The sequence below is a fragment of the Lipotes vexillifer genome, unplaced genomic scaffold (assembly GCF_000442215.2).
Source record: "Lipotes vexillifer unplaced genomic scaffold, Lipotes_vexillifer_v1.1 scaffold402, whole genome shotgun sequence".
In the NCBI taxonomy this organism is placed as follows: Eukaryota; Metazoa; Chordata; class Mammalia; order Artiodactyla; family Lipotidae; genus Lipotes; species Lipotes vexillifer.
The window spans coordinates 2,883,879-2,908,647 of record NW_006798409.1 but is presented as its reverse complement, the minus strand read 5'-3'; the positions used below and the strand labels follow the sequence as shown (position 1 = coordinate 2,908,647).

At 41.5% G+C, this 24,769-nt stretch overlaps 1 protein-coding gene across 2 annotated transcripts in view; it reads right to left on the bottom strand.

Moving 5' to 3' along the window:
* Positions 1 to 24,769, bottom strand: part of VPS26C (VPS26 endosomal protein sorting factor C) — a 50,433-nt gene that overhangs the window by 14,455 nt on the left and 11,209 nt on the right. For both annotated transcript variants that reach the window (XM_007470488.1, XM_007470489.1), the window contains exon 2: positions 502 to 645. In XM_007470488.1, the coding sequence (XP_007470550.1) occupies positions 502 to 645 (144 nt within the window). The remainder of the gene's footprint in view (positions 1 to 501; positions 646 to 24,769) is intronic.

The following is a 24,769-nucleotide window of genomic DNA, read 5'->3' as shown; positions in this document are numbered from 1 at the left end:
CTCTTTCCCCTTCAAAACTTAAAGAGTTAATAATATGTCCTTCAGGAAAAGGAAACTATAAGTATAGTAAAAAGACTTCACTTTCTAGAACACAGAACTTTAAGTGACAGAAAAGAATGGCTCTACCTGCATCTTACCTGCATGCCGTATCCAACAGCAGCTGGATTAAAATAACAGTTAAAATAACAGTTTTGTTTCAGGAAGGTAAGTGCCAGAAGGCCCAGGCACAACTTCTCAGAGAGCTCTAGTCTCTTTAATGGCTGAAATTAGTCCCCCCCACCAATCCTATCTAATGGGAATAAAAACAAGCAGACTTTCAATAACAGAATATTTTCAAAATCAAAACATCTGAATGTTTTTTCAGTTTGATTAGTAAATAGTAAAAGCATGACTACCACCATTCCCTGCAAAATAGCGACAAATAACAAGCCAGACAGCAAGTAAAAACCACCACAGACATTTGAAAAACGAACTAAAAATGTGCAACGCTAGCATTCTTACCTTAACAGAATTATAGAATGCTTCGAACACACCCACACTCTTGGCACTGAGTTGGAGGTTCACAGTTCCTTCCACTGTCAAGGAGACTCCCTGGTGCTGGACCGAATCCTTCCCAGATACGACCACCACCCCGGAGAGCATTTCCTGGGGGAGGGGAGACAGCCACTCAACACATTAGCACGGCTCTTTCATCCACCTGGTTTACTAGCAAAGTCAGCCTCCGTAACCATCAATTTGTTCAAAGATGCAGACACTCACTGAGTGCTTATCACAGACCAGATGCCTGGATACCAGGATGGGGAAGGGCCAGCCCTGAGGGGTCCCGGGAGCGGGGCGATTTACTAGCAAAGTCAGCCTCCGTAACCATCAATTTGTTCAAAGATGCAGACACTCACTGAGTGCTTATCACAGACCAGATGCCTGGATACCAGGATGGGGAAGGGCCAGCCCTGAGGGGTCCCGGGGGAGCGGGGCGAGGAATCTCATCCCCTCACCGCCTTCCAGACACACCTTCATTCCTGCTGGAGAATCCAAACAAATGTCTGATTTCAAAAGGGCAAAGAGAGGGCCTGGGGGAATGGCAGATTCACAGACCATTACACAAGAGCGTGTATGAGGATCTCCTCAGAAGGAATATGACACAATAAGAGCCTTTTCTTTAGGTTCTTTCTCAATTATGCTGACTAAGATGATTACACACTGTCAAACGCATGAGTAATTGAGCACGGCAGCTGGCCGGGTGTCCTCTGCCCAGAGAGCCTCGTGGGGGGCCTGGAGGTCGTGGATATACCACCCGATGGCCACACGGCCCTTCACTAAGCCCCCAGCCCCTCTGTGTCCTGCTTCCTGCTGGTAGACAGTCAAGCCCAGATTTCCCTGGTTCATGAATCATTTAAGAAAGACTTCACAACAGAGCATCCATTCACATCCATTCACTTCTCTGGAGATAATCACTGAGTCACAGAATATGGACATTAACTACATTCCTTCCTGTCACCGTGGGCTTGACGGTCTCAAGTTGAGACTGGGGTTTGCGTGGAACAGGAAGTTGAGAAGATTAACTAGCACCAACCAAAGGAAATCCACAATAAACACAAAACAACATGTTTCTGAAATGACCTCGAGAAACGGTTTGTGACTGTTCTCAAATGGTAATGTGATGGCAGAACTGTTGACAAAAAGACAAAAAAAGAAAAACAACAAAAATTAAAAATGGCCCCAAAAGCAATTATACTCCAAAAAAGATGTTAAAAAAAAAAATGGCCCCACAGATCAAAGCATTAAAAAAATCTGTCCTCCTGGCGTTTAAATCTGTTTACCTTTTATTTTCTCTAGTCCTCTGGTGAAAAAACTTTCACCAAGTTCTTATATTATGTGAAATTTTGGGAGCGGGGACTATTCTATGTCCCTTAAATATGCTAAGTATTTTGGCTTTGTTTCCCGTTCCCCATCCCAAAGCGCTGAAGTCTAAATTAAACAAACACTCTCAGCTCCCTTTTAAGCAGAATTCAAGGGGTAGAACTCATTTTGCTCTTAACATAAGAAGCTCGTAAGAGAATTTAAATGAAAACCCTTCTGAAATACTAATTTTACTTTTAAATTTAATTAAAATTAATTCTATTAATTTTTGTACAACCTAAATGAAATTTAAAAATCTAATTTTTAAGAATTTAAATCCACTAGTATATTTTAAGAAATATGCTTTACTAGTATGTCCCAGAATTAAAATCAGAGAAAACAATTCATGAACTTTATCAATTAAACAACACAATAAGTACTTGGTTCTGCTTCTATTTAATTGTAACGTATTCAGTTAATCTCATGGGAACAGGATCTGGGTTGACGACTGAATACCATATTATAATCACGACATCAATAGAACTGTTTCCTTCCTTAGTCCCTATGGCATAAGAAGGAAAAAGCAGTGAAGTACCCTGGAAATTAGCAGAGTAAATATTTTATGATTCTTTTGTCATTCCTTGATTTCAATTAAGAAATACAGTAGAGAGAACAAAAAATTAATATAATATTTGCAGATAAATTAGGCATTCTAACAATACACAGGTCCATTCAATTCCTACCAACATAAGAAAGATAAAGAATTAGTCCAAGTACAGCCCACGGAGCCAAGAATTTTAAAACAAATATTTTAACAAAGAGTTAAGACCCATGGTAAGAAGACAACTGACACTTCTTTTTGTTTTTTTAAATTGAGGTATAATCGACATACCACACTGTATTTGTTTTAGGTGTACCAGACAATTCTTGGTTAATCCTGGTGAGAGAGGAGAGAATAACTTGTATAACTGAAATTAAGGAGAACCCAAGACCTCACCAAGAACTTCCCGCTCAGACTTCCACCTAGAAGGCTCAACAGGGAGAAAAGACGATCAGGGCCGTGGACAGCGAGGGTACCTCGCTGGTACCGTGATGTGATAAGTGGGGTCCCTTACTGAGGGCCATGATTTCAAAGAGGAGCCCCTCCTGGACGTAAGGATGACAATGAACCCCGGAAACAATGTACAGCGTGTGCTGATTTTCGGGGGGAGAAGAGCCATGGCTTCTGTCACATCAGCAAAAGGAGGCCCTTTGCCCTGAGAAAGGTTAAAAAACAGAGGGACGCAGGCCCCGCACTCGTGTGCGTGCAGCCGACACGAGGAGACAGATCCAGCGCTCTGGCCCGCCCGTGTGGCCCTCAGAGGGGAGCCGCAGCCGCCACGCTCCCACCAGCATCGGCAGAAGCCGGGCCCTGGGGGGGTGCGTTCCGCGCGGCGCCCGCGGCCAGCCCGCAGCAGGGGGGCTCCAGGCTCCGCCCGGAGGAGCCGAGTCCAGAGGAAGGCCTGGAACCCCGGCACCAGAGCCAAACCAGAAGCGGGGGCGCCCAAAGGCTCCGGGTCTCCCCGGCTGACCGGCCGCCGGCTTTCTCCGCAGAAGCCACCGCCGAGGCTTCCCTAGGGGGCTGAGAGGCTGCGGATTGTAACTTTGTATTCTCTTAACGGAAGAGGCCGCTAGCGAACTCCACAACTCTTCTTCTTTGTTCTCCGGAATCTAATGCCAAACCCATAATTAGGGCTCTGGGCTGCAGGAGGGCAGCGTGGAGCCAGCAACGCCCCCGCCCGGTCTCCTGGAAATCAACCAGAAGAACAAGACACAAAACCACAAACGCCCTTCTCGGTGAAGCAAGGAGACGGCTAAGTGCCGTGAAATAGGTGAAGACGAGCAGGGGCCGCGCAGTCAAAAGCCGAAGTGAGGCCCGCGGCCGCAGGAAGCCGCTTCTGGAAGATGAGGGGCACCTGGGAGGGAGCCTCCCGACGCCCCACGCGGGAAGCAGGAGCTGTGACCCGCACCGCAGCTGCTTCTCACATACGGGGGCCGGGGGTAAAGGTTAGAGGGACTCACGTCAAACCTCAGCCCGCGCGGTCCACGAATAAATCATCTCCTGCAAGAAGGAGACATTGAGAGAACCAGCAGAGGTGCTTGGACACACAAAGCACAGACCACGTGGCTCTTCTACGTAAAGGAACTCCACAGGGTAAAGGCCAGTCATTTCCACGGCCCTACAGATGGGGGCTCCAGCCCCACCTGTGTGACCTCATCTCTAAACGCTCCCCCTCAGCCACTCCTCTCCACCGTCCTGGCCCCCGCATCCAGCCTCAGGACGTGTGCACTGTGCACACACTCCTGTCCCCACCTGGATGCTCTTCTTCCAGAACCCACGTGGCTCGTGACAAAGACTCTCTCCTTGACCAAACTCTACTCAGCCTCTCTTTTTTTTTTTTTTTTTTTTTTTTTAATTTTTGAGTTTTTTATTTTTTTTTTTTTTTTTTTTTTTTTTTTTTTTTTTTCGCTCGGTGCATGGACGTATAAAATTAAGACCATATTTTCAAGTCTTCTTGACAGTTAGGGTACGCGGGTCTCTCACTGTTGTGGCCTCTCCCGTTGCGGAGCACAGGCTCCGGACGCGCAGACTCAGCGGCCATGGCTCACGGGCCCAGCCGCTCCGCGGCATGTGGGATCTTCCCGGACCGGGGCACGAACCCGCGTCCCCTGCATCAGCAGGCGGACTCTCAACCGCTGCGCCACCAGGAAAGCCCTACTTAGCCTCTCCTGAGCTGTTTTTCAACTAGGCCTCGGCTTTTGATTTCCGTGTTCCTCTCTGCATCGTCTGATTGTAGCAAGAATTCTGCTAAGTCAGTTGAACCATCCTCCATATCCATCACCCTCAACACCTGACCAGGTTCCTCATTCTCCACCTCTCCTGGCCCCGGGGCGTGTCTGATGAACCTGGCCTGCCTTCAGCAAGAACCCTGTGAGCTGGTTTACTCCTTTACCCTCCTGATGTTTCTTCTCAGTAATTTTCCATCCAGTGACCCCCTCCCCCCGACTCTGCTCCCCGGCGATAATTACCACTTGCCCACACTGCACTCAGAGTGCACTTTTCCCCACTGCAAGACCCCACTGCAGTGGTCCCTACATCTATCGCAACAGTTCCCCCCTGAATAAAGTCTGCTTTACCATCTTCAACAAGGGCCAGGGATAATTTTTTCTCTCACACTCGCTCCCTCCTCTCCATCAAGTTGGTGCTCAAGTGACAGCATCCTCATGAGGACTCCCCTGACCACTCCTATTAAAACTGCACTACTCGCTTTCCAACACTCATTTATCCCCCCTCCCTAACTTTGCTCTGCAGCACTTGTCACCTTCTAAAATACTCCATAAGTGCTTGTCTATTTTACTTATCATCTGTACTCCTGGAATGTAAACTCCACAAGGGTAGAGTGACAGCAAGAGCAGGCACTCGATGTTTACTGAACAAATAAATGCCTACCCACCAGGAAAAAACAGCACCATCAAGCAGATGGAAACTGTGAACATGCATTTCACCGTGAATTTTTAAATGTCATGATGCAATTGCTTCTATGAGGGATGAACACAAGACAGAGAGAGCATGAGAGTTCAGGGATAAGATGGTGAGGCAAAAGAAAGAGATAAAAAATATAAGAAAAGCTCAGAAAGGAAGTGGAAGGAAAAAATAAAACAAAACCATCACAGAAAAGGGGGTGAAACTGAAAGGGGCTCAAAATACATACAGGACAGAAATGAGAAAATTCAAACAAATCATGTGAAAATTTAAGAAAGAATTAAAAAGAATCACCAGAGAAAAAGATAAATACAAGAGACCATGAGGAACATCCAACATATGCATAATGAAGTTCCCAGATAAGAAACCTGAAATAATGGAACACAACATATTTACTGATGTAATTTTTAAATACTGAAAAAGCAAATGGATTAGGAACGGTTAAGAAAAAGACTCTAGTAAAACTATTCTACTTAAAAAAAAGAAAGAGTCCTTTAGGAGTCAGGCACAAGAAAAGTCACTTTACAAGAGGGGGAAAAGCAGACTTCTTCACAGCAAAACACAATCCAAAATGAAAGGACAGCGATACTCATTACAATGCTCAAGGAAACAAAGTGTGATGACACTAGGGTTTCATACTTACCTAAACAGCTGCTCACATATAAAAGAAGTTTTAAATGTGCAAAAACAAACAAACAAAACCCCAAGGAGCACTGCATAAAAAGCCTTCTTGAGGAACTGATTAGATAGTGAATTATAACTCTTCAAGAGAAACCCTGCATCAAAAGAACCAATTGTGAGGACTGGATCCATTCAACTGAAAGAACAAGACTAAGAGGTATGTGATGATTATGGTGAGAGAGCAGAGTGTAAAATACAAGTCCTGACAGTGCAGAAACTACTTAAATAACACCAGTTGGGCAACTAAGGGGCTAGAAAGTGGGAGGCAGTACAATGTACGCGGCTCCCTTGTCCTTGACAGCTGGGGTTTAAAAACGTATCATTGAAACCATGCTCTCCAATACGGTAGCCACTAGCCACATGTGGCTATTTAAACTTAAATTTATATTAATTAATATTAAGGAAAATTTAAAGTTCAGGTCCTCAGTTGCCCTAGCTACATTTCAACTGCTTGCAAGCCATTATGGCTAGTGGCTATCACAACGGACAGGGCAGATAAACAGCACATTCACATCATCACAGAGAGTTCTACTGCACGGTGCTGATTTAAAGTTAATAAATCAAATAATGTTGTACAAATAAAGTTAACAAGCTAAACACCAATAAAGGTAATATTTGTAAATAACTAAGATCAGTTGGTAGAAGAGAAGGGAGAAGGAAAGAAGAGGAGCTATACTAATTTCATCATTGTTCATAACAGAGAAATAATAAATAACATCTAAAACAGAGAAGATTTAGGGTACAGTAAAAAGCTGTAAGGATAAGAATTATAATAAAACTGCAAATTATTAGAAGATCATACAAACAACATAAAGCAAATAAGACTGTAGAGAGGCAGATGTTCTAAAAGCTACTTAAAAAACAATACCCCAAGGACTTCCCTGGTGGCACAGTGGTTAAGACTCCATGCTCCCAATGCAGGGGGCCCGTGTTTGATCCCTGGTCAGGGAATTAGATCCCACACGCATGCTGCAACTAAGAGTTCGCATGCCACAACTAAGGAGCTGGCGAGCTGCAACTAAGGAGCCTGCCTGCCGCAATTAAGACCCAGTGCAGCCAAATAAACAAATAAAATATTTTTAAGAATGTTAAAAAAAAACAATCCCTCAAATGATAACATAGCACCAGTGGCAGAATTAATGCCAAACATATGTCATATTAATAAACAGGCTAAATTAATACCTATTAAAAAACAGACGTTCAGATTTTATCTCAAAGCAAAACCTAATTTTATGTTGTATGACAAAGAAGCACCTAAAAACGGCAGGGGTGAGGGTGGATTTGGAAAGGTTGAGGAAGAAAGGATAAGCAAAGGTATATGAAGCAAATGGAAGAAATAAATCGCGGGCTGTAATCTTCATATCAGACAAGGCTGAGTTCTGAGAAAGAAGGATTAAACCAGACAAAGAAGGGCACTGTATGCTTTTAAAGGGTACAGCCCTCAGGAGAGACATGCGGCATCACTATCTGTGGATCAAATAACACAGCATCAACACTCAGAGCAAAAACCACAGGGGATACAGGAGAAAACTGAGTAAAACACATTCATTGTGGGAAATGTTAATTTACCCCCCTTAGCCAGGATGGAAAAGAGGACAAAAAGAAGAAAAGATATAAGCACCTTAGTTACACATCAATAAAGTATAACTAATTGAACTCAATATACAACATGCTGACCTCCACACCCTGAATGGAGTAAGTCCAACAGGTCTTTCTTTATAGGAAAAAGATAGCAAATTATTAATCTAATCGAGAAATAAAAAATATCAAAGATATAACAGTAATTAAAATAAGAATAAAAGAACACATTGTTCAATTGCATATAAGTAAATTTGAAAAGTTGGTAAAGTGAATTACTTTTCTAGGAAAATATAATTTACCCAAACTAACTCCAAAAGAGACAGGAAAGTTAAGCAAATAAAACACCATAGAAAAATCTGAGAAAGTTATATATAAGCCCCCACAAAGCACCAGGCCCAGAGACTTTCACAGATCATTTCCAAATGTGTAAAGTACAGAAAATTCCAATGTTAAACTACTCCAAAACACAGAAAAGTAAAGAATTTCTTTTAAAAAATAAAGCAAATATATCAGTGACACCACAGTAAGACAATATCTATACACACAACACACCCATACAAAAAGAAAACTAGATTTTTCTCATTTATAAATACCAGTGCAAAAGCCCTATATAAGATATTAGCAATACAATCCAGTAGCAACTTAAAGGAATATTACACCACAAGTATGTGGGATTTAGTCCAGGAATGTATGGATAGCTCAACTGTTGAGGAAAACTATTAATACAACTCACAATTAATAGCTCTCTAGAGAAAAATCGTAGAGTCATTTCCATAGATGCTAAAAAGTCACTTGCTAAAATTAATATCCATTCTTGATAAAATTCTTATTAGTAAAATAAGAACAGAAGGATATTTCCTTACCCAGAAGCCAGCATCAAACTTAATGGGAAATGAAATACACTGCATTTAAGTCAGGAATAAAACAAGGATGACCACTATCATCACTATTAACGTACTATATGTACTAGTTAATGCGATGAAACTAGAGAAAGAAGTATGAACTGAAATGGAGGCAAAATTATCATTATTTGTAGATGACATGATTGCATGCCTGAAAGAACCCAAGAGAATTTACTGAAAACTATCAACATGAAGAGAATTTCAGGAAGGAAGAAAGCTGGGTACAAAATTAATATGCAGAAATCAATAAGGCAACATGTGCATAACAACAATCAATGAGAAGATACACTGGAAGAAAATACTTTTTAAAAAACCAACAAAAAGTTAAAACATTATAAATCAATTTAACAGGAAATGTCTAAAACCCTTAGAAGATGAAAACTTAAAACACAGTTAAAGGGCAAAAAAGAAACAAATGGAAAGTTTTTACACCCTTTACATGTCTATTTTCAGTCTATAAAGGTAACATAATCCAAAGAAAACAACATCAGAACTGTTTTTTCTTTTTTAGAGGTGGGCTGGGGTGAGACAGACTAGACAAGCTGATTTTAAAACTCATCTGGAATAATAAATAAATTTTGAAATGAGGAGAAATGAGGGGGACTAGCCCTACGAGACATTATAACTTACAAAGTGAGGTACAGGGCATGTACAGGCTGAAAGATCAATGGAACAAGAGGGAAACTCCAGAAATAAACCCAGATACATGGGAATTTAGTAGGTGATAAAGGAAGCATTTTAAATCCAGAGGGAAAAGTTGGAATATTCACTAAATAATACTGGAAAACCAGCCAGAGATCTGGGGGGGAAAATTGTCCAGAAAACTGGCAAAAAAAAATTAAGTTGGATCCATACTGCAAACCTTTGCAGGTAAAAAGTTCTAAATGCATCAAAGACTTAAATGTAAAAATTGAATAACCAAAATTTTAGAACCACAGGGAATGATTTTTATCATATCAAAGTGGGGAAGGCCTTTCTAAGAATGACTCAAAACTCTGAATAATAAACGACTACAAATACAACCAAATACAAACCAAAATAGTTTGTTACATAAAAGTGATTACAAGCAACATCACTTATATAAATGATAAACCAGAGAAATAATGCAACTTAATATAACAGGTAAAAGGCTAATTTCTCTAATATTTTAAGAACTCCTAAAAAATAAACAAAACAAAAACCACCTAACAACCTAATAGAAAAATTGAATGATATGAAAACAGGTCACAGAAAAGGAAAAACAAATTGCTCCTAAGCCCATGAAAAAATGCTCAATTTCAATGGTAACATGAGAAATGATAATTAAAACTATCCTAAGTACCATTTTCCACCTATAACATGAGAAATGATAATTAAAACTATCCTAAGTACCATTTTCCACCTATCAGATTAGCAAAGACCAAAATATATGATCATATTATGGTAGGGGAGGGGGCAACAGGCACTCTCATACATTGCTGAGGGTAGCTGAGAATACCACAATCTTGTATGGGCCATTTGGCAAAACCGAAGACATTTTACAAACACCTGGGCCCAGCAATACCGCTTTTAGGAATTTTCCTCAAAGACATTTGCACGTTGAAATGATTATGAACAGTAGTTACTCATTGCAACATTGTTTGTAATAACAAAAGAATGTAAACAACCTAAATTCCAACAATAAGAAAATGGTGGGGTTTCCCTTTAATATCTTGGAGATATTCATATTAGTAAATATGTTCTTTTTTTTTCTTAAGGCTGCATGTTGCACCATTGTGAAAAGTGGGGAGAAAAAGAACATTTATATATATTTACTTGTATATGCATAAAATAACTTTGGCAGAAATGACAAGAAATCGAGAGCTTTTAGTTGCCCCATAGGAGAGGACCTTGATGGACAAAGGAGGGCAGACGCATCCATTCTGGAACTCATGAATTTTAAACCATCTGCACTGATGTTAACTGGTAACAGAATAAATCAATTTTAAAATAAGATCAATCCCAGACTGGGTGACCTCTAAGTGTAAAAATATATAAAGTTCTAAGCCCCTTAAATGCTGATGACCCAAGGGCACAGTCATCTTCCTCAGGAAAAGATCTAAAGATTGTACGCTAGAAAGTCACATTCTCCGGATTACTTCTTACTTTGGACTTGAACACAACTGCTAGGGAAGTCAAAGTCTCTGAGTTAATGCCTCAGCCGCTCTCTCTCTAATATTTTCCTTTCTGATGGTCCCAAGCAGCATGAGGAGCCTCACAGCCATCGTTGTCACCAGGAGTCCTCTGAGTCTCTGAACAAGTCCTTCCTTCCTAACGTTTCAGCGATACTCTTAGAACCACCTGGGATTCTTATACCACATTGGTCTAGAGATCCTGTACCCCAAGAGTGAGTTGCCCTTTCATTTACAGACAGTGAACCAAATGTGTTAAGCAGTTCATTAACATATAAAAAAATCACAAGGTAAATCACTGAGCTAGGTGGGAAAACACAAGTGGACTTTTGCTTGTTGAAAGACTCTAGTCCTTAGTGGCACTGAGAGACCCATTTTGGTTGGAAAAGGGAAATCAGACCCATTGAAGAGATTTCAACTTCTCAGGTATCCCCTTCTCCATTTTTCTGTAAAAAACAACTGTTTTCCATTGTGTTTTAAAACAGAATAAACAATCACCAGATATTTCTCCACATATTAAGTAATGGGCCAGTATTGTGTGGTGTTTACTAAGGTTCTAGAAAGGAGAATTTTGAAGAGATGCATCATCTCCAATCTATCATTAAAACCAAGACAATGCTGTTGAGCAATCCCATTCCTAGATTTTACTCAAATAAAATCAAAGATTATGTTCACACAAAAATCTGTACGCAAATATTTCTTGTAACTTCACTCATCATCACCCAAGTGTCCTTCAACGGGTGAATGGAGGAACAGTGGTACATCCACGAAAGACAACTCAGCAATAAAAAGGAACAAACTACTGACACACACAGCAACTTGAATGAGTCTCAAAGGCATTATGCTAAGGGGTAAGGCCAGATTCAAAAGGCTGCGTGTCGTACAACTGTATTTATGTCACATATGTGACCTTCTGCAAAAGGCCAACTATAGGGATTAAAACCACATCAGTGCTTGCCTGAGGCTGGGGCGGGTGTGGGGGAAGAGGCTGAGTACAGAGGACAGAGGGGATTTGGGGGAGTGCCGGAACTGTTCCATATCTTGATTGTGATGGCAGCTAAGGTCTCGGAAAAACTTGCAGTGAAAAGAGCAATCTATTGTATGCGATATACGTCAATTAAGAAACTCACAAAGATGATCAAGTATAGAAAGAAAGACAGTTATCCTACCTTGTTGACAACAGGGTCATATTCTTAAAGTGATTAATATTTAAGTAAAAATCAAGCAGTTCATTAGCAATGAAACTGTGACAAAATACAGAGATACTAATTTGTGTGGCTTATATACACTTACTGCCAAAACAGTAGAAATAATATAATCATTCAGTCAACATATATTTTTGGCATGCGTACCATGCATCAGATACTGTTCCAGGCACCAGGGACAGGGCAGTGAACAAAAGAGGTAAAGCCCTTGTTCTCAGTGGGCTTACATTTCATTACTGCATTCTGATGATGTACTAATATGGTATAACAAAGCAGGTTTCTTCTAGGTCAGTATAGTACAAGTATAGGTCTAAATACTCAGTAAAATGGGCTGACAAAAATCATAGCTATGATTTTTGTCCATAGCTCCATAGTCCAATGGAGCCATCTCTGAAAGTTTTAGTTCTGAAATTTTCTTGAGAGTCTGGAAAAGAAACCTGAGCCCCTGAATAAAAGTTTAGATGAAAGGGGCAGAATGAGATTGCCAATACTAGTCAGAAAAGTAAAAATTAATAAGAGTAAGTGAATATGAGGTCTTGGTGTGCTGCGTGGTTTCAGGGGTTAGATACTACATATTAGCAAAATTATGAGTTAATACGGATGACTAGATTTCAGATTTCAGTAACATTAAAACTCACAGAAACTTTATAGTGTTGATACTCGTTTGGCACTATTGGCCTAAGTGAATGCAAAGACTCCAGACTATAAACCCAAGAGTTTAGGAGAGCTCTGACCACAGAGGTGTCTGGGAGATGGCCTGATTACAGGCCAAAGTAATGACTGGAATACCGGCAGATGGCCAAAGAAAATGCCCTGAGTAGCCAGCCCAACACTTACATAACGAACAACCACCACCAAATTGAATAGCAGTCAGAGGGAACTCAAGTATGAGTGAGACCGACAGTGAATCATCCAAATCCAAGGCACAGGCAAACTCCAGGAACAGAGAGCGAGAGGTGAGCCCTGCAGCAAACTAGGCCATGCCAAGAGCTGTTGAAAGCAGGAGCTCACAGAAGAGCTCAGGGCAGTCACGTGCTACGCAGCACAGGTGCAGCCTCCCTGCTTCAGACCGGCCCGGCAGCTCCCAGGGCCACCGCCCTAGGCCACCGTTCCATCACAAAGCAGAGGCTGGGAATGTGGAGCATTAGTCCTGGGAAATGCATATGGAGCAGTGAAGGGGAGACAGAGAATATTACTTCTCATCTGATACTCCCTCCTATTACTTGAATGTTCTCAGCAAGTTAAAAGAAAACTTTCTTAACGTACAAAACAAATATAAACTCTTTTGAAATATCCAAAACAAATGGACACTATTATATCTTTTTTTAATTTTAAAAAAATTTTTTTCCTGATTATTATTGAAGAGGGGAATTTCGGCCCATCTGCCCCTTACTTTTCCACTGATGGGACTTGTGCTCCTTTCCCAAAGATTATGATTTGCATTTTAGAGTAATGGTCTTAAACGACCTCTTCTGATGAAACCAAGGAAGGGCTAATTTTTGGTTGACGTCATGCCTAGTGTGTGACAGTAAAACTGTAAGCCTAAGTAAGACTATCCTCGTGGTGGGACAGGGTAGTGAGGATTAATGGAGCCCCGTCGTCATTAGAAAGCATGAGTGCCAATGTCATACAACACGAGAACCTGCCAACAGCTGGGAGGACAGCTGGTGTAACCCTTCCAGTTCCTCAGGGACAAGCTCTTTCTGGGCATCAGAAATCCAAGGTCAGAATAGATTAATTAGGTACAGGTTCCCATCAAGAGTTAAAGGCTACCTACAATCTCATACTGCCCTTCCCAGGATGAGTTTAAACACCAGGGAGAACAGTGAAGGACAGACTCCATCAGCTTCTGCTGGGTCTACTAGCCCAAGAACCCCAGGTGAGCAGGTTTCAAGGAGGAAACTGGCAGAAGCATGACCATGGATGGTCAGTCCATGGGTAACCTTGGTACTCATGGATGGTGGGTCTATTATCTGTATGGAGTTAGAAGGCTACCTTTTTTTGACTTAAATCCTCCAATAAATAAAAGCAAAATGTTTTAAGCCTGGCTGTATGCACTGTTATATCAGAAAGTTAACAGAGCCTGTAAGTTTTGGCATAAAACAAAATAAAATGGGATGATATGAAAAAACTTCAACTTTGTTGGCTCTGGCTAGTCATTACATCCTACAACTAGTAGTTAGTTTCAGTTAGTTCCAGATGTGTGCAGATGCCTCAGCAGCCACTTTGGGATTTGAGGAAGAGTCAGGGAGGGCAGGGTGGGGGGATCACTTCAAATGAAAAAGTTCTGCTTTTATCTGCTTATAAAATGAACTATTTTAATGGATATTATAGTTATTAAAATTAATGTATCAGAATGCTAATTGATAAGACTTCATTTAATAAAAGAGTCTCATTGCTTAGAATTGCAGCAGGGAGGAGTGGAATCGTTATTCTAAACAATGTTGTTCACTTTCTTGAGCTGTTTATGAGGAAATATTCACTGTAGTTTGTGAGATGAAGGGTAAGATATAGTTTCCATCACCTTTAGAAAGGCTCCATTTCTCTGAGCCTGAATCTACTCCTGCCTGCAAGCGAGAGAGTAGACTGTCTCTTCAAAACAGACAAAAGAAATCCTTGTAAAAAAATTTTACTGAAATATAGTTAATTTACAATATCGTGTTAGTTTCAGGTGTACAGCAAAGTGATTCAGTCACACACATATATATTCTTTTTTTACATTCTCTTCCATTATAGGTTATTACAAGATACTGAGTTATGGTTCCCTGTGCTACACAATAGGTCCTTGTTGGTTATCTATTTTACATATAGTAGTGTGTATATTTTAATCCCAAACTCCTAATTTATCCCTCCACTCCTCCCCTTTGGTAACCATAAGTTTGTTTTCTATGTCTATGAGTCTATTTCTGTTTTGTAAATAAGTTCCTTTGTATGTTTAGATTCCACATATAAGCAATATCATGATATTTGTCTTTGTCTGGCTTACTTCACTTAGTATGATAATCTCTACGTCCACCCATGTTGCTGCAAATGGCATTACTTCATTCTTTTTTATGGCTGAGTAATATTCCATTGTGTGTATCTCACATCTTCTTTATCCATTCACCTGTTGATGGACACTTAGGTTGCTTCCATGACCTGGCAATTGTAAATAATGCTACAATGAACATGGCATGCATGTGTCTTTCTGAATTATGTTTTTCTCTGGATATATGTCCAGGATTGGGATTGCAGGATCATACGGTAGCTCTGTTTTCAGTTTTTTAAGGAACCTCTATACTGTTCTCCATAGTGGCTATACCAGTTTACATTCCCACCAATAGTGTAGGATGGTTCCTTTTTCTCCACACTCCCTCCAGCATTTGTAGACTTTTTGATGATGGCCATTCTGACTGGTGTGAGGTGGCACCTCACTGCCGTTTTGATGTGCATTTCTCTAATAACTAGCGATGTTGAGCATCTTTTCATGTGCCTTTCAGCCACCTGGTCTTCTTTGGAGAAATGTCTTTTTAGATCTCCTGCCCCCCCCCCTTTTTTTTTTTTTTTGCAGTACACAGGCCTCTCACTGTTGTGGCCTCTCCCATTGCGGAGCACAGGCTCCGGATGTGCAGGCTCAGCAGCCATGGCTCACGGGCCCATCCACTCCGTGGCATGTGGGGTCTTCCCGGACCGGGGCACGAATCTGCGTCCCCCTGCATCAGCAGGCAGACTTTCAACCACTGTGCCACCAGGGAAGCCCTCCTGTCCATTTTTTTATTGGGTTGTTTCTCTGATATTGAGCTGTATGAGCTGCTTGTATACTTTGGAGATTAATCCCTTGTCAGTTGCATCATTTGCAAATATTTTCTCCCATTCTGCAGGTTGTCTTTTTGTTTATGGTTTCTTTTGCTGTGCAAAAGCTTTTAAGTTTAATTAGGTCCCATTTATTTTTTAATTTTTTTATTTCCATTACTCTAGGAGATGGATCCAAAAAGATACTGTTGCAATTTATGTCAGAGAGTGTTCTGCCTATGCTTTCCTCTAGGAGTTTTATAGTAGCCGGTCTTACGTTTAGGTCTTTAATCCATTTTGAGTTTATTTTTGTATATGGTGTTAGAGAATGTTCTAATTTCATTCTCTTACGTGTAGCTTTCCAGTTTTCCCAATACCTCTTAATGAAGAGACTGTGCTTTCTCTATTGTATGTTCTTGCCTTCTTTGTCATAGATTAACTTTTTTAAATAAATTTATTTATTTTATTTATTTTTGGCTGTGCTGGGTCGTCGTTGCTGCACGCAGGCTTTCTCTAGTTGCAGCGAGCGGGGGTTACTCTTTGTTATGGTGCATGGGCTTCTCATTGCAGTGGCTTCTCTTGTTGTGGAGCATGTGCTCCAAGCACACGGGCTTCAGTAGTCGTGGCACGTGGGCTCAGTAGTTGTGGCTCATGGGCTCCAAAGCACAGGCTCAGTAGTCGTGGCACATGGGTTTGGCTGCTCTGTGGCATGTGGGATCTTCCTGGACAAGGGCTCAAACCTGTGTCCCCTGCATTGGCAGGTGGATTCTTAACCACTGCGCCACCAGGGAAGCCCTGTCGTAGATTAATTGACCATAGGTGCGTGGGTTTATTTCTGGGCTTCCTATCCTGTTCCATTGATCTATATTTCTGTTTTTGTGCCAGTACCATACTGTTTTGATTACTGTAGCTTTGTAGCATAGTCAAAGGCAGGGAGCCTGATTCCTCTAGCTCTTGTTTTTCTTTCTCAAGATTGCTTTGGGTATTCAGGGTCTTTTGCGTTTCCATACAAACTTTAACATTTTTTGTTCTATTTCTGTGAAAAATGCCATTGGTGGTTTGATAGGAATTACACTGAATCTGTAGATTGCCTTAGGTAGTATGGTCATTTTGACAATATTGATTCTTCCAATCCAAGAACATGGTGTATCTTCCCCCCATTCCTTTTATCTTCAATTTCTTTCTTCAGCATCTTATAGTTTTTGGAGTACAGGTCTTTTGCTTCCTTAGGTAGTTTTTTTCCTAGGTATTTTATTGTTTTTGATGGAATGCTAAATGGGATTGTTTCTTTAATTTCTCTTTCTGAACTTTCACTGTTAATGTATAGAAATACAACATATTTCTGTGTGTTAATTTTGCATCCTGCAACTTTACTGAATTCATTGATGAGCTCAAGTAGTTTTCTGGTAGTGTCTTTATGAGTATCATGTCATCTGCAAACAGTGACAGTTTTACTTCTTCTTTTCCAATTTGGATTCCTTTTATTTCTTTTCCTTCTGATTGCTGTGGCAATTCCAAAACTATCTTGAATAAAAGTGGAGAGAGTGGACATCCTTGTCTTGTTCCTGACCTTAGAGGAAATGTTTTCAGCTTTTCACCAGTGAGTATGACGTTAGCTGTGCTTTACCATATACAGCCTTTATTATGTTGAGGTAGGTTCCTTCTATGCCTGCTTTCTGGGGAGTTTTCGAATTTTATCAAAAGCTTTTCCTGCATCTATTGAGATGATCATATGGTTTTTATTCTTCAATTTGTTAATGTGGTATATCACAGTGATTGATTTGTGGATACTGAAAAATCCTTGCATCCCTGGGATAAATCCCAATTGATCATGGTGTCTGATCCTTTTAATGTATTGTTGGATTCGGTTTGCTAGTATTTTGTTAAGGATTTTGCGTCTACGTTCATCAGTGATACTGGTCTGTAATTTTCTTTTTTGTGTGGTATCTTTATCTGGTTTTGGTATCAGGGTGATGGTGGACTCACAGAATGTCTGGAAGTGTTCCTTCCTCTGCAATTTTTTGGAATAGTTTCAGAAGGAAAAGTGTTAACTCTTCTCTACATGTTTGCTAGAATTCTCCTGTGAAGCCATCTGGTCCTGGACTTTATCGTTTTGGGGAGTTTTTAAATCACAGATTCAATTTCAGTACTTGTAATTGGTCTGTTCATATTTTCTATTTCTTCCTGGTTCAGTCTTGGGAAACTGTACCTTTCTAAGAAATGAATAAAGCAATCTTTTAAAGAGCTGCTCACCATATAAATGTGCCCAGAAAGTCCTATGTGCAAGTAGAGGACAATACTTGACATTGATAGGCATTCTTCACTTCACAAAAGTATTTTACAAAAATTATACCTTTACTTGCTTGTGCTTATATGGAAAAGTATCTGAAAAGAGGCAGGACCCCAAGGCCAGAGAGCAACAGTGTACAGCTAGCTGGGTCTACCGCCCCACGCAGGGATTCAGACAGGCCTGAAGCAAGTCACTGCATGAACTGACCTCTCCCTAAACCCTCCATCCAAACAGGCCAAAGTTTATTTCTGAGCTTTGGAACGTTGTGCTTTTCTTGTTGGCATAATACCACCCATTGCTGATTTGCTAATAATGCTCTTCTGCAACAGTCCGGGCTTCAATGTGCTCACTGAGAGGGGAAGCAGGTCAGCCCACCTGGCCGATGGCTAACGAGTAAGTCTGTTCTCCCAATAGAAGTTGAAGCCTAGAACCCTAACTGCAGGAGGGGGTGGTGTCACAGATTCGTCTGGTAAATGAAGTGCATTTACAGATAACAACTGCCGATTAAAATCTTTGAATGAAATGAAGACATATTCAGAGCTAGGGGGTTAAAAATTCCCAAAGTGGAGCTGAGATGAAAAAGGAAAGCAAACAGAAAACTGGCTTCAACTTACAACTTTTCTGGAACCTTCCTGTGCTAAGAGGGCAGATGACAAGCCAAGAGGCCTGGAGAGCACATGGGGGCAGAGGTGCAGGGAGAGTGGTGGGAGTGAGAGGGGGCCAAGGATGGATGTCAGGGAGGATATCAGAGAGTCTGGTTGGCTGAGCCCGGAGGATGGTGGGGAGGGAGAGGGCAAAGGTTTTAGAGTCGCAGGACCAGGGAAGGGGAGGTAAGCAGGACAGTAGCAATTAAGCTCCTGGCAGGTTGAGAGTGGGGACCCTCTCTAAGGAGGGTCACCGAGACTGGACACCTATAGAAGAGAGCAGCTGGGCTCTGCCAACTCAGGCTGGGGCAGCAGTGGGGAGGGGGTCAGAGAGGGGGGAAGACGGGTGCTGCTGACTCTCCAGCCTGCGAGCAGCACAGCTAGGAGTTCAGCACTGGGGGACTGGGGGACAATCACTGCAGGAGTGGCTGGTGTCAAAGACTGCAGGTTTCGGCCCACGGAGAGGGCACTGCTGCCTGCACAGTCTGAACCCAGGACCACACAAGGCCAGGAGGTCTGGACTGTGGTCTCGGCATCAAGAGGAAGGCGGGGGAAAACCCAACCACGCTGCAAGAGTCAGAGCAGCCAGCGGGGGGAGGGGAGTGTCAAGGGTGTCCCTGACATGCTGAGACTTGTCCTGAGTCTAGACATGGACACACCCACAGGGGCCAGGCAGGCGTCACTAATGCTCAGGCCAGGACAGAATCTGCTGCAACAAACACCAAACGGAGAACTAACCAACACTCTGACTGCATCCCAGGGTTCAAACGGCATTGGACAACTCTGAAAATACTTCTCATGCATTATATAAGGGTTGGACAAGCCTTTTCAGGAGTATTAGATAATTAGTGAGAGAAAACACCCACTTAAGGTTCAGATGACTGCGTTCCTTAATGGGTTCATACCTCCCACAAAGTTATTCTGAGATCCCTCCTAGCTCAAAGTTCTACCCTAAGAATTTGCACCAGCATCCAACTATAACTGACCATTCACAAGTCAAGAATCCAGCAGAACAAAGTAGAACAGTTAGGCTTCTTTTTTTCATACCATTCTAGCTTTGCAATTTTTCTTCATAATAATGAACTGGCATATAAAGGATTTTTCCTCTTTAAACTTTTCTTTTTTTAAACAAGAAATTACATGAAAGCCAAACAAGACAAAACGCAAACCTAGAAGTTATTGTGGTAACAGTAATCAGCCCACCGTGCATAAATCCTTTATCACTGTAACCTGGCTATGCTGGACAGTAAATCTCCCGTTTATATTTTTCACAACCATAATATATAACAGTGTCATTTTCATGAGTACATGTGCCAGGGTTTCAGAAGGTAAAACATTCTGAATTTATAAAAACAAATGAACTATATTTACAATGCAAGAAGATTTACTGTAGGTCTCTTTTAGCCAATAAGCTCTAGTACATTGAAAATATAATGCAATTTAGAATGCATTTGAGTCAAACTTTTGGTTCAAGAACACATCTACTGCACCAAGCAAAGAAGTACATAACAAAGCCCAAGCCACACCCAGCTTGCAGTGCCCCAAATGCTGTAATCTCTGTATGCTCTCCCGGGTCCCTGGCCTCTGTTCTCCAAGTTCACCATGGGGAGACATCCAGCAATCTGCACAGCATCTGATAAGCCCTTACTGTTTGTAAGGTGCACCATTTGTAAGGTGCATGAATAACATGATTAACAAGGCAGACAGAGCAATTCTAAGTGCAAACTGAGATTGTGGAAAAGCGTAAGGATACCACCACCTACCGTTTGACCCCTACTTCGGGTCAAACCTATAGTAAATGTCTTGAAACTTTCTCTCATTTAATTCTCACAACAAAGCCTCTGAGCAGGTATCAGCGCCATCCTCCGGATGAGAATTAAGACCTGGAGAAGGCACACAGAGTTCCAGGCTTGGGAATAAAAAGATGTGATTTCAAACATTCACTCTTACATCAATGCCCTTGACATGTTGCTGAATTCTCTGAGCCTCAGTCTTCCCACACATAAAATGGGAGAGAAATGCCATCTCTTCAGTATTTGTGAGCATTAAAGCAGTCTGTGTGTTGGAAAGGGCTGTACTGGTACCATGTTATCATAAAACAGTATCAGGTAAGTGTTCTCTTCCTCAAAATTTCCAGGAATTTTCTCTGGAAATACATAAGTAGGGAATTTTTTTCACATTCCTGATTGCTCTGTATCACATATGGGGCTTTGGAAACACAAATTAACTTTCTGGATTCAATGAGTCATCTCAGGGAGAAGGTGGCATTGCTCAAGCTCTGAGGAAGGTCTCCTGTCTCTGAGCTGTGCAAATTGTGACAAAGACTCTGGGGAATCAAATTCTGGACAATTTTCTATTTCTGAGTTAGAAGATAACCATATATACAGGAAGTCTGAAGTCCCTGTTCCCACATTTATTTGAACCATTCTCTTATGAATGACCATCCTAGGGACTTCCCTGGTGGCGCAGTGGTTAAGAATCTGCCTGCCAATGCAGGGGACACGGGTTCAAGCCCTGGTCCAGGAAGATCGCACATGCCACGGAGCAACTAAGCCCATGCGCCACAACTGCTGAGCCTGTGCTCTAGAGCCCATGAGCCACAACTACTGAGCCTGTGTGCCACAACTACCGAGCCCATGTGCCACAACTACTGAAGCCTGCGCGCCTAAAGCCCATGCCCCGCAACAAGAGAAGCCACTTCAATGAGACGCCCGTGCACTGCAATGAAGAGTAGCCACCACTCACCGCAACTAGGGAAAGCCCACATGCAGCAATGAAGACCCAACACAGCCAAAAATAAATAAATAAATTTATTTTAAAAAAAAAGAATGACCGCCCTAAAGCAAATACAAAAAATGGGGGGGGGGGGTCATGTGTAGCTGTGGGGATACATCAAAATAAGAATCTTACCAGCATCTGTCTAGAATTTATGTCTAGAATATTATTTATAATTACAAAGCAAAATCTGTACTATACTTATAAGACAATAGTTTTCATTTTCTGATCAATGCATTCATAAAACTATTAGTCTTATGAATTTTGCTTAAAGTCTATGTTTTAAGGCTTCAACTATCATTTAATAAAGTTTCTGAGCACTTACCAAGTGGCAGGTACTGAAAGGCCTAGGAATACAAATATAAACAAATTATTTTAGTTAGGCCGACTCAGAGAACAAATTAATTACAACAGAAGTTAATCAGTGTGATGACTGCGGTATATATAAAGTATGCTGGTAACCCATTATAGGTCACTACTAAATTATAGAAAACAATCCCGTGTTAGTCTTTCTTTTCTCTGACCACTGGAATTTCCTGGCATTCTTTTTCATCACAACCTCACTTTCCGGTTAAAGTTACTCTTCTCATAAGGACTTCTCTAAAATTTAAATATTAAACTTGGGAATTACTATAAGCCTCTAGTGAGAGTTTTTATAACAGAAATTAGAACACACACTTCTAAGCAACTCACATGTCAAATAAAAAGATGATAATGGAAATTAGAAGAAATTTAAGTTGACAATCATAAAAATACTATGAATCAAATATTGAGGGACAGGGCAGTGATTTTTTGGGGGGTCTTCCTACATCCCCACAGCACCACCTTTTGGAACAGCGCCTTCTGCCAGCATCCAGGCAGTGATTCGACTTCTTCCAATCTCTCCCTCTCTCCTGGTCCCTTACTCCTTTCCTGCAGGACCTGGGTGGGGTTTCAGGGGCGTCTGCTTTACAATAACTCACCAACCTATTAAAAACAAAAAACTTACGGGATGCAACTAAAGTTGTACTTAGAGAAAAGTGTCTGCATTTTAAAAAGATGGCTACAATTTAGTAAGCTAAACAGCCAATTTATGAAGTTAAAAAACGAAAACAGGGACTTCCCTGGTGGTCCAGTGGTTAGGACTCTGTGTTTCCACTGCAAGGGGCATGCGTTCGATCCCTGGTCAGGGAACTAAGACCCTGCATGCTGCCAGGCTTGGCCAAAACAAAAAAACAAACAAACAAAAAACACAGGAGAAGAGCAGAGTAAACCTAAGGCAAAGAAAATAAATATTCTGGAAAGAGAATAAGGCAAAGTCAGTTAAAAAAAAAATCATTGTCAAGTAGGGGAGGCGCATTGAAGAAACAGAAGGGAATGCAGCCAGTGCTCTCCCCGTCCACTTAGGCACTGGCGAGCCTCTTGGGCTCCCGGGCCTAAGCCTCTGCCCTGGGAGCCTCCCTCCTGTCGGGCAGAACCTGAGCCCCGCGCCTGCACCCCTACCCGGGGCCCCACCCCTACACGCGGAGACGCCCTCTGAGACCACCTCCAACGTGCGGGGCCTAAACCCCCACACACCCCCACCAGGGCCCCACCTCCAAACTCTGGAAGCCCACACTCCAGAGGCCTTGCTTCCCACAGGCTGCCTCTCCCCTTCAGAGCAGGCCCTAAGCAGAGGCCCTGTCCCACGCTCGAACGTCACCCCCCCACCCCCGCCTAGGCCCCGTCCCACCTTGAACCCTGCCCCTGCCTAAGCTCCACACCACCCTCACTCCCGGCTCCTAAACTTTGCCCCCATAGCCAAGGCTTTTTTTTTTCCTTTCTTTGCTTTTTTCCTCTTTTAGATCAGGGCTCTCTTCTACCTTGTTGATTCACTGTTGTAGATTCTTTTATATTTTTATTCTTTCTAATCAATCTTTTATTTTTCTAATTTTATTTTATTCTTTATACTTTGTTAGTGATATATCTCTCCTTTTGGCTTGTTCCCCCTGCCCACCTTTTTTCTTTTTTCTGCTGTGGTTTTATTTTACCTTCTTGCAGTTATTTCAACTATAGCTTTATTTTTCCTAATATACTTTTTATCTTTCTAATTTTATTTTGTTTTTTATTCTTTGATATCGTACTGCTCCTTTTTTTCTTTCTTTCTTCCTTTTTTTTTTAACCACTCCACAAAGCTTGCAGGATCTTGGTTCCCAGGCCGGAGGTCAGGCCTGAGCTCCTGTGGTGGGAGCTCTGAGTCCAAACCACTGGACTAACAGAGAACCTCAGACCCCAAAGAATATCAATTGGAGTGAGGCCTCCTGGAAGTCCTCATCTCAGCACCAAGACCCAGCTCTATCTAACTGCCTGCAAACTCCAGTGCTGGACATCTCAGGCCAAACAACCAGTAAGACAAGAATGCAGCATCACCCATCAAAAAAAAAAAGAAATGACAAAAGTATGTTACAGACGAAGGAGCAAGGTAAAACCTCCAAGACCAAATAAATGAAGACAAAATAGGCAACCTACCTGAAAAAGAAAGAGTAATGATAGTAAAGAAGATCCAAAATCTTGGAAACAGAATGGAGAAAATACAAAAAACATTTAACAAGGATCTAGAAGAAAGAAAGCGCAAACAAACAGTGATGAACAATGCAACTACTGAAATTAAAAATACTCTAGAAGGAATCAATAACAGAATAACTGAGGCAGAAGAATGGATAAGTGAGCTGGAAGATAAAATGGTGGAAATAACTGCCAGGAAGCAGAATAAAGAAAAAAGAATGAAAAGAATTGAGGACAGTCTCAGAGACCTCTGGGACAAAATTAAACACACCAACATTCAAATTATAGGGGTCCCAGAAAAAGAAGAAAAAAAAAGGGTCTGAGAAAATATTTGAAGAGATTATAATCGAAAACTTCCCTAACATGGGAAAGGAAACAGTCAATCAAGTCCAGGAAGCACAGAGAGTACCATGCAGGATAAACTCAAAGAGAAACACACTGAGACACAAATTAATCAAACTATCAAAAATTAAATACAAAGAAAAATATTAAAAGCAGCCAGGGAAAAGCAACAAATAACATACAAGGGAATCCCCATAAGGTTAACAGCTTATTTTTCATCATAAACTCTGCAACCAAGACAGAAGTGGCAGGACATATTTAAAGTGATGAAAGGGGAAAACCTACAACCAAGATTACTCTACCCAGCAAGGATCTCATTCAGATTCAATAGAGAAATTAAAACCTTTATAGATAAGCAAAACTTAAAAGAGAATTCAGCACCACCAAACCAGCTTTACAACAAATGCTAAAGGAACTTCTCTAGGCAGGAAACACAAGAGAAGGAAAAGACCTACAAAATCAAACCCAAAACAATTAAGAAAATGGGGGCTTCCCTGGTGGCGCAGTGCTTGAGAGTCCGCCTGCCGATGCAGGAGACGCGGG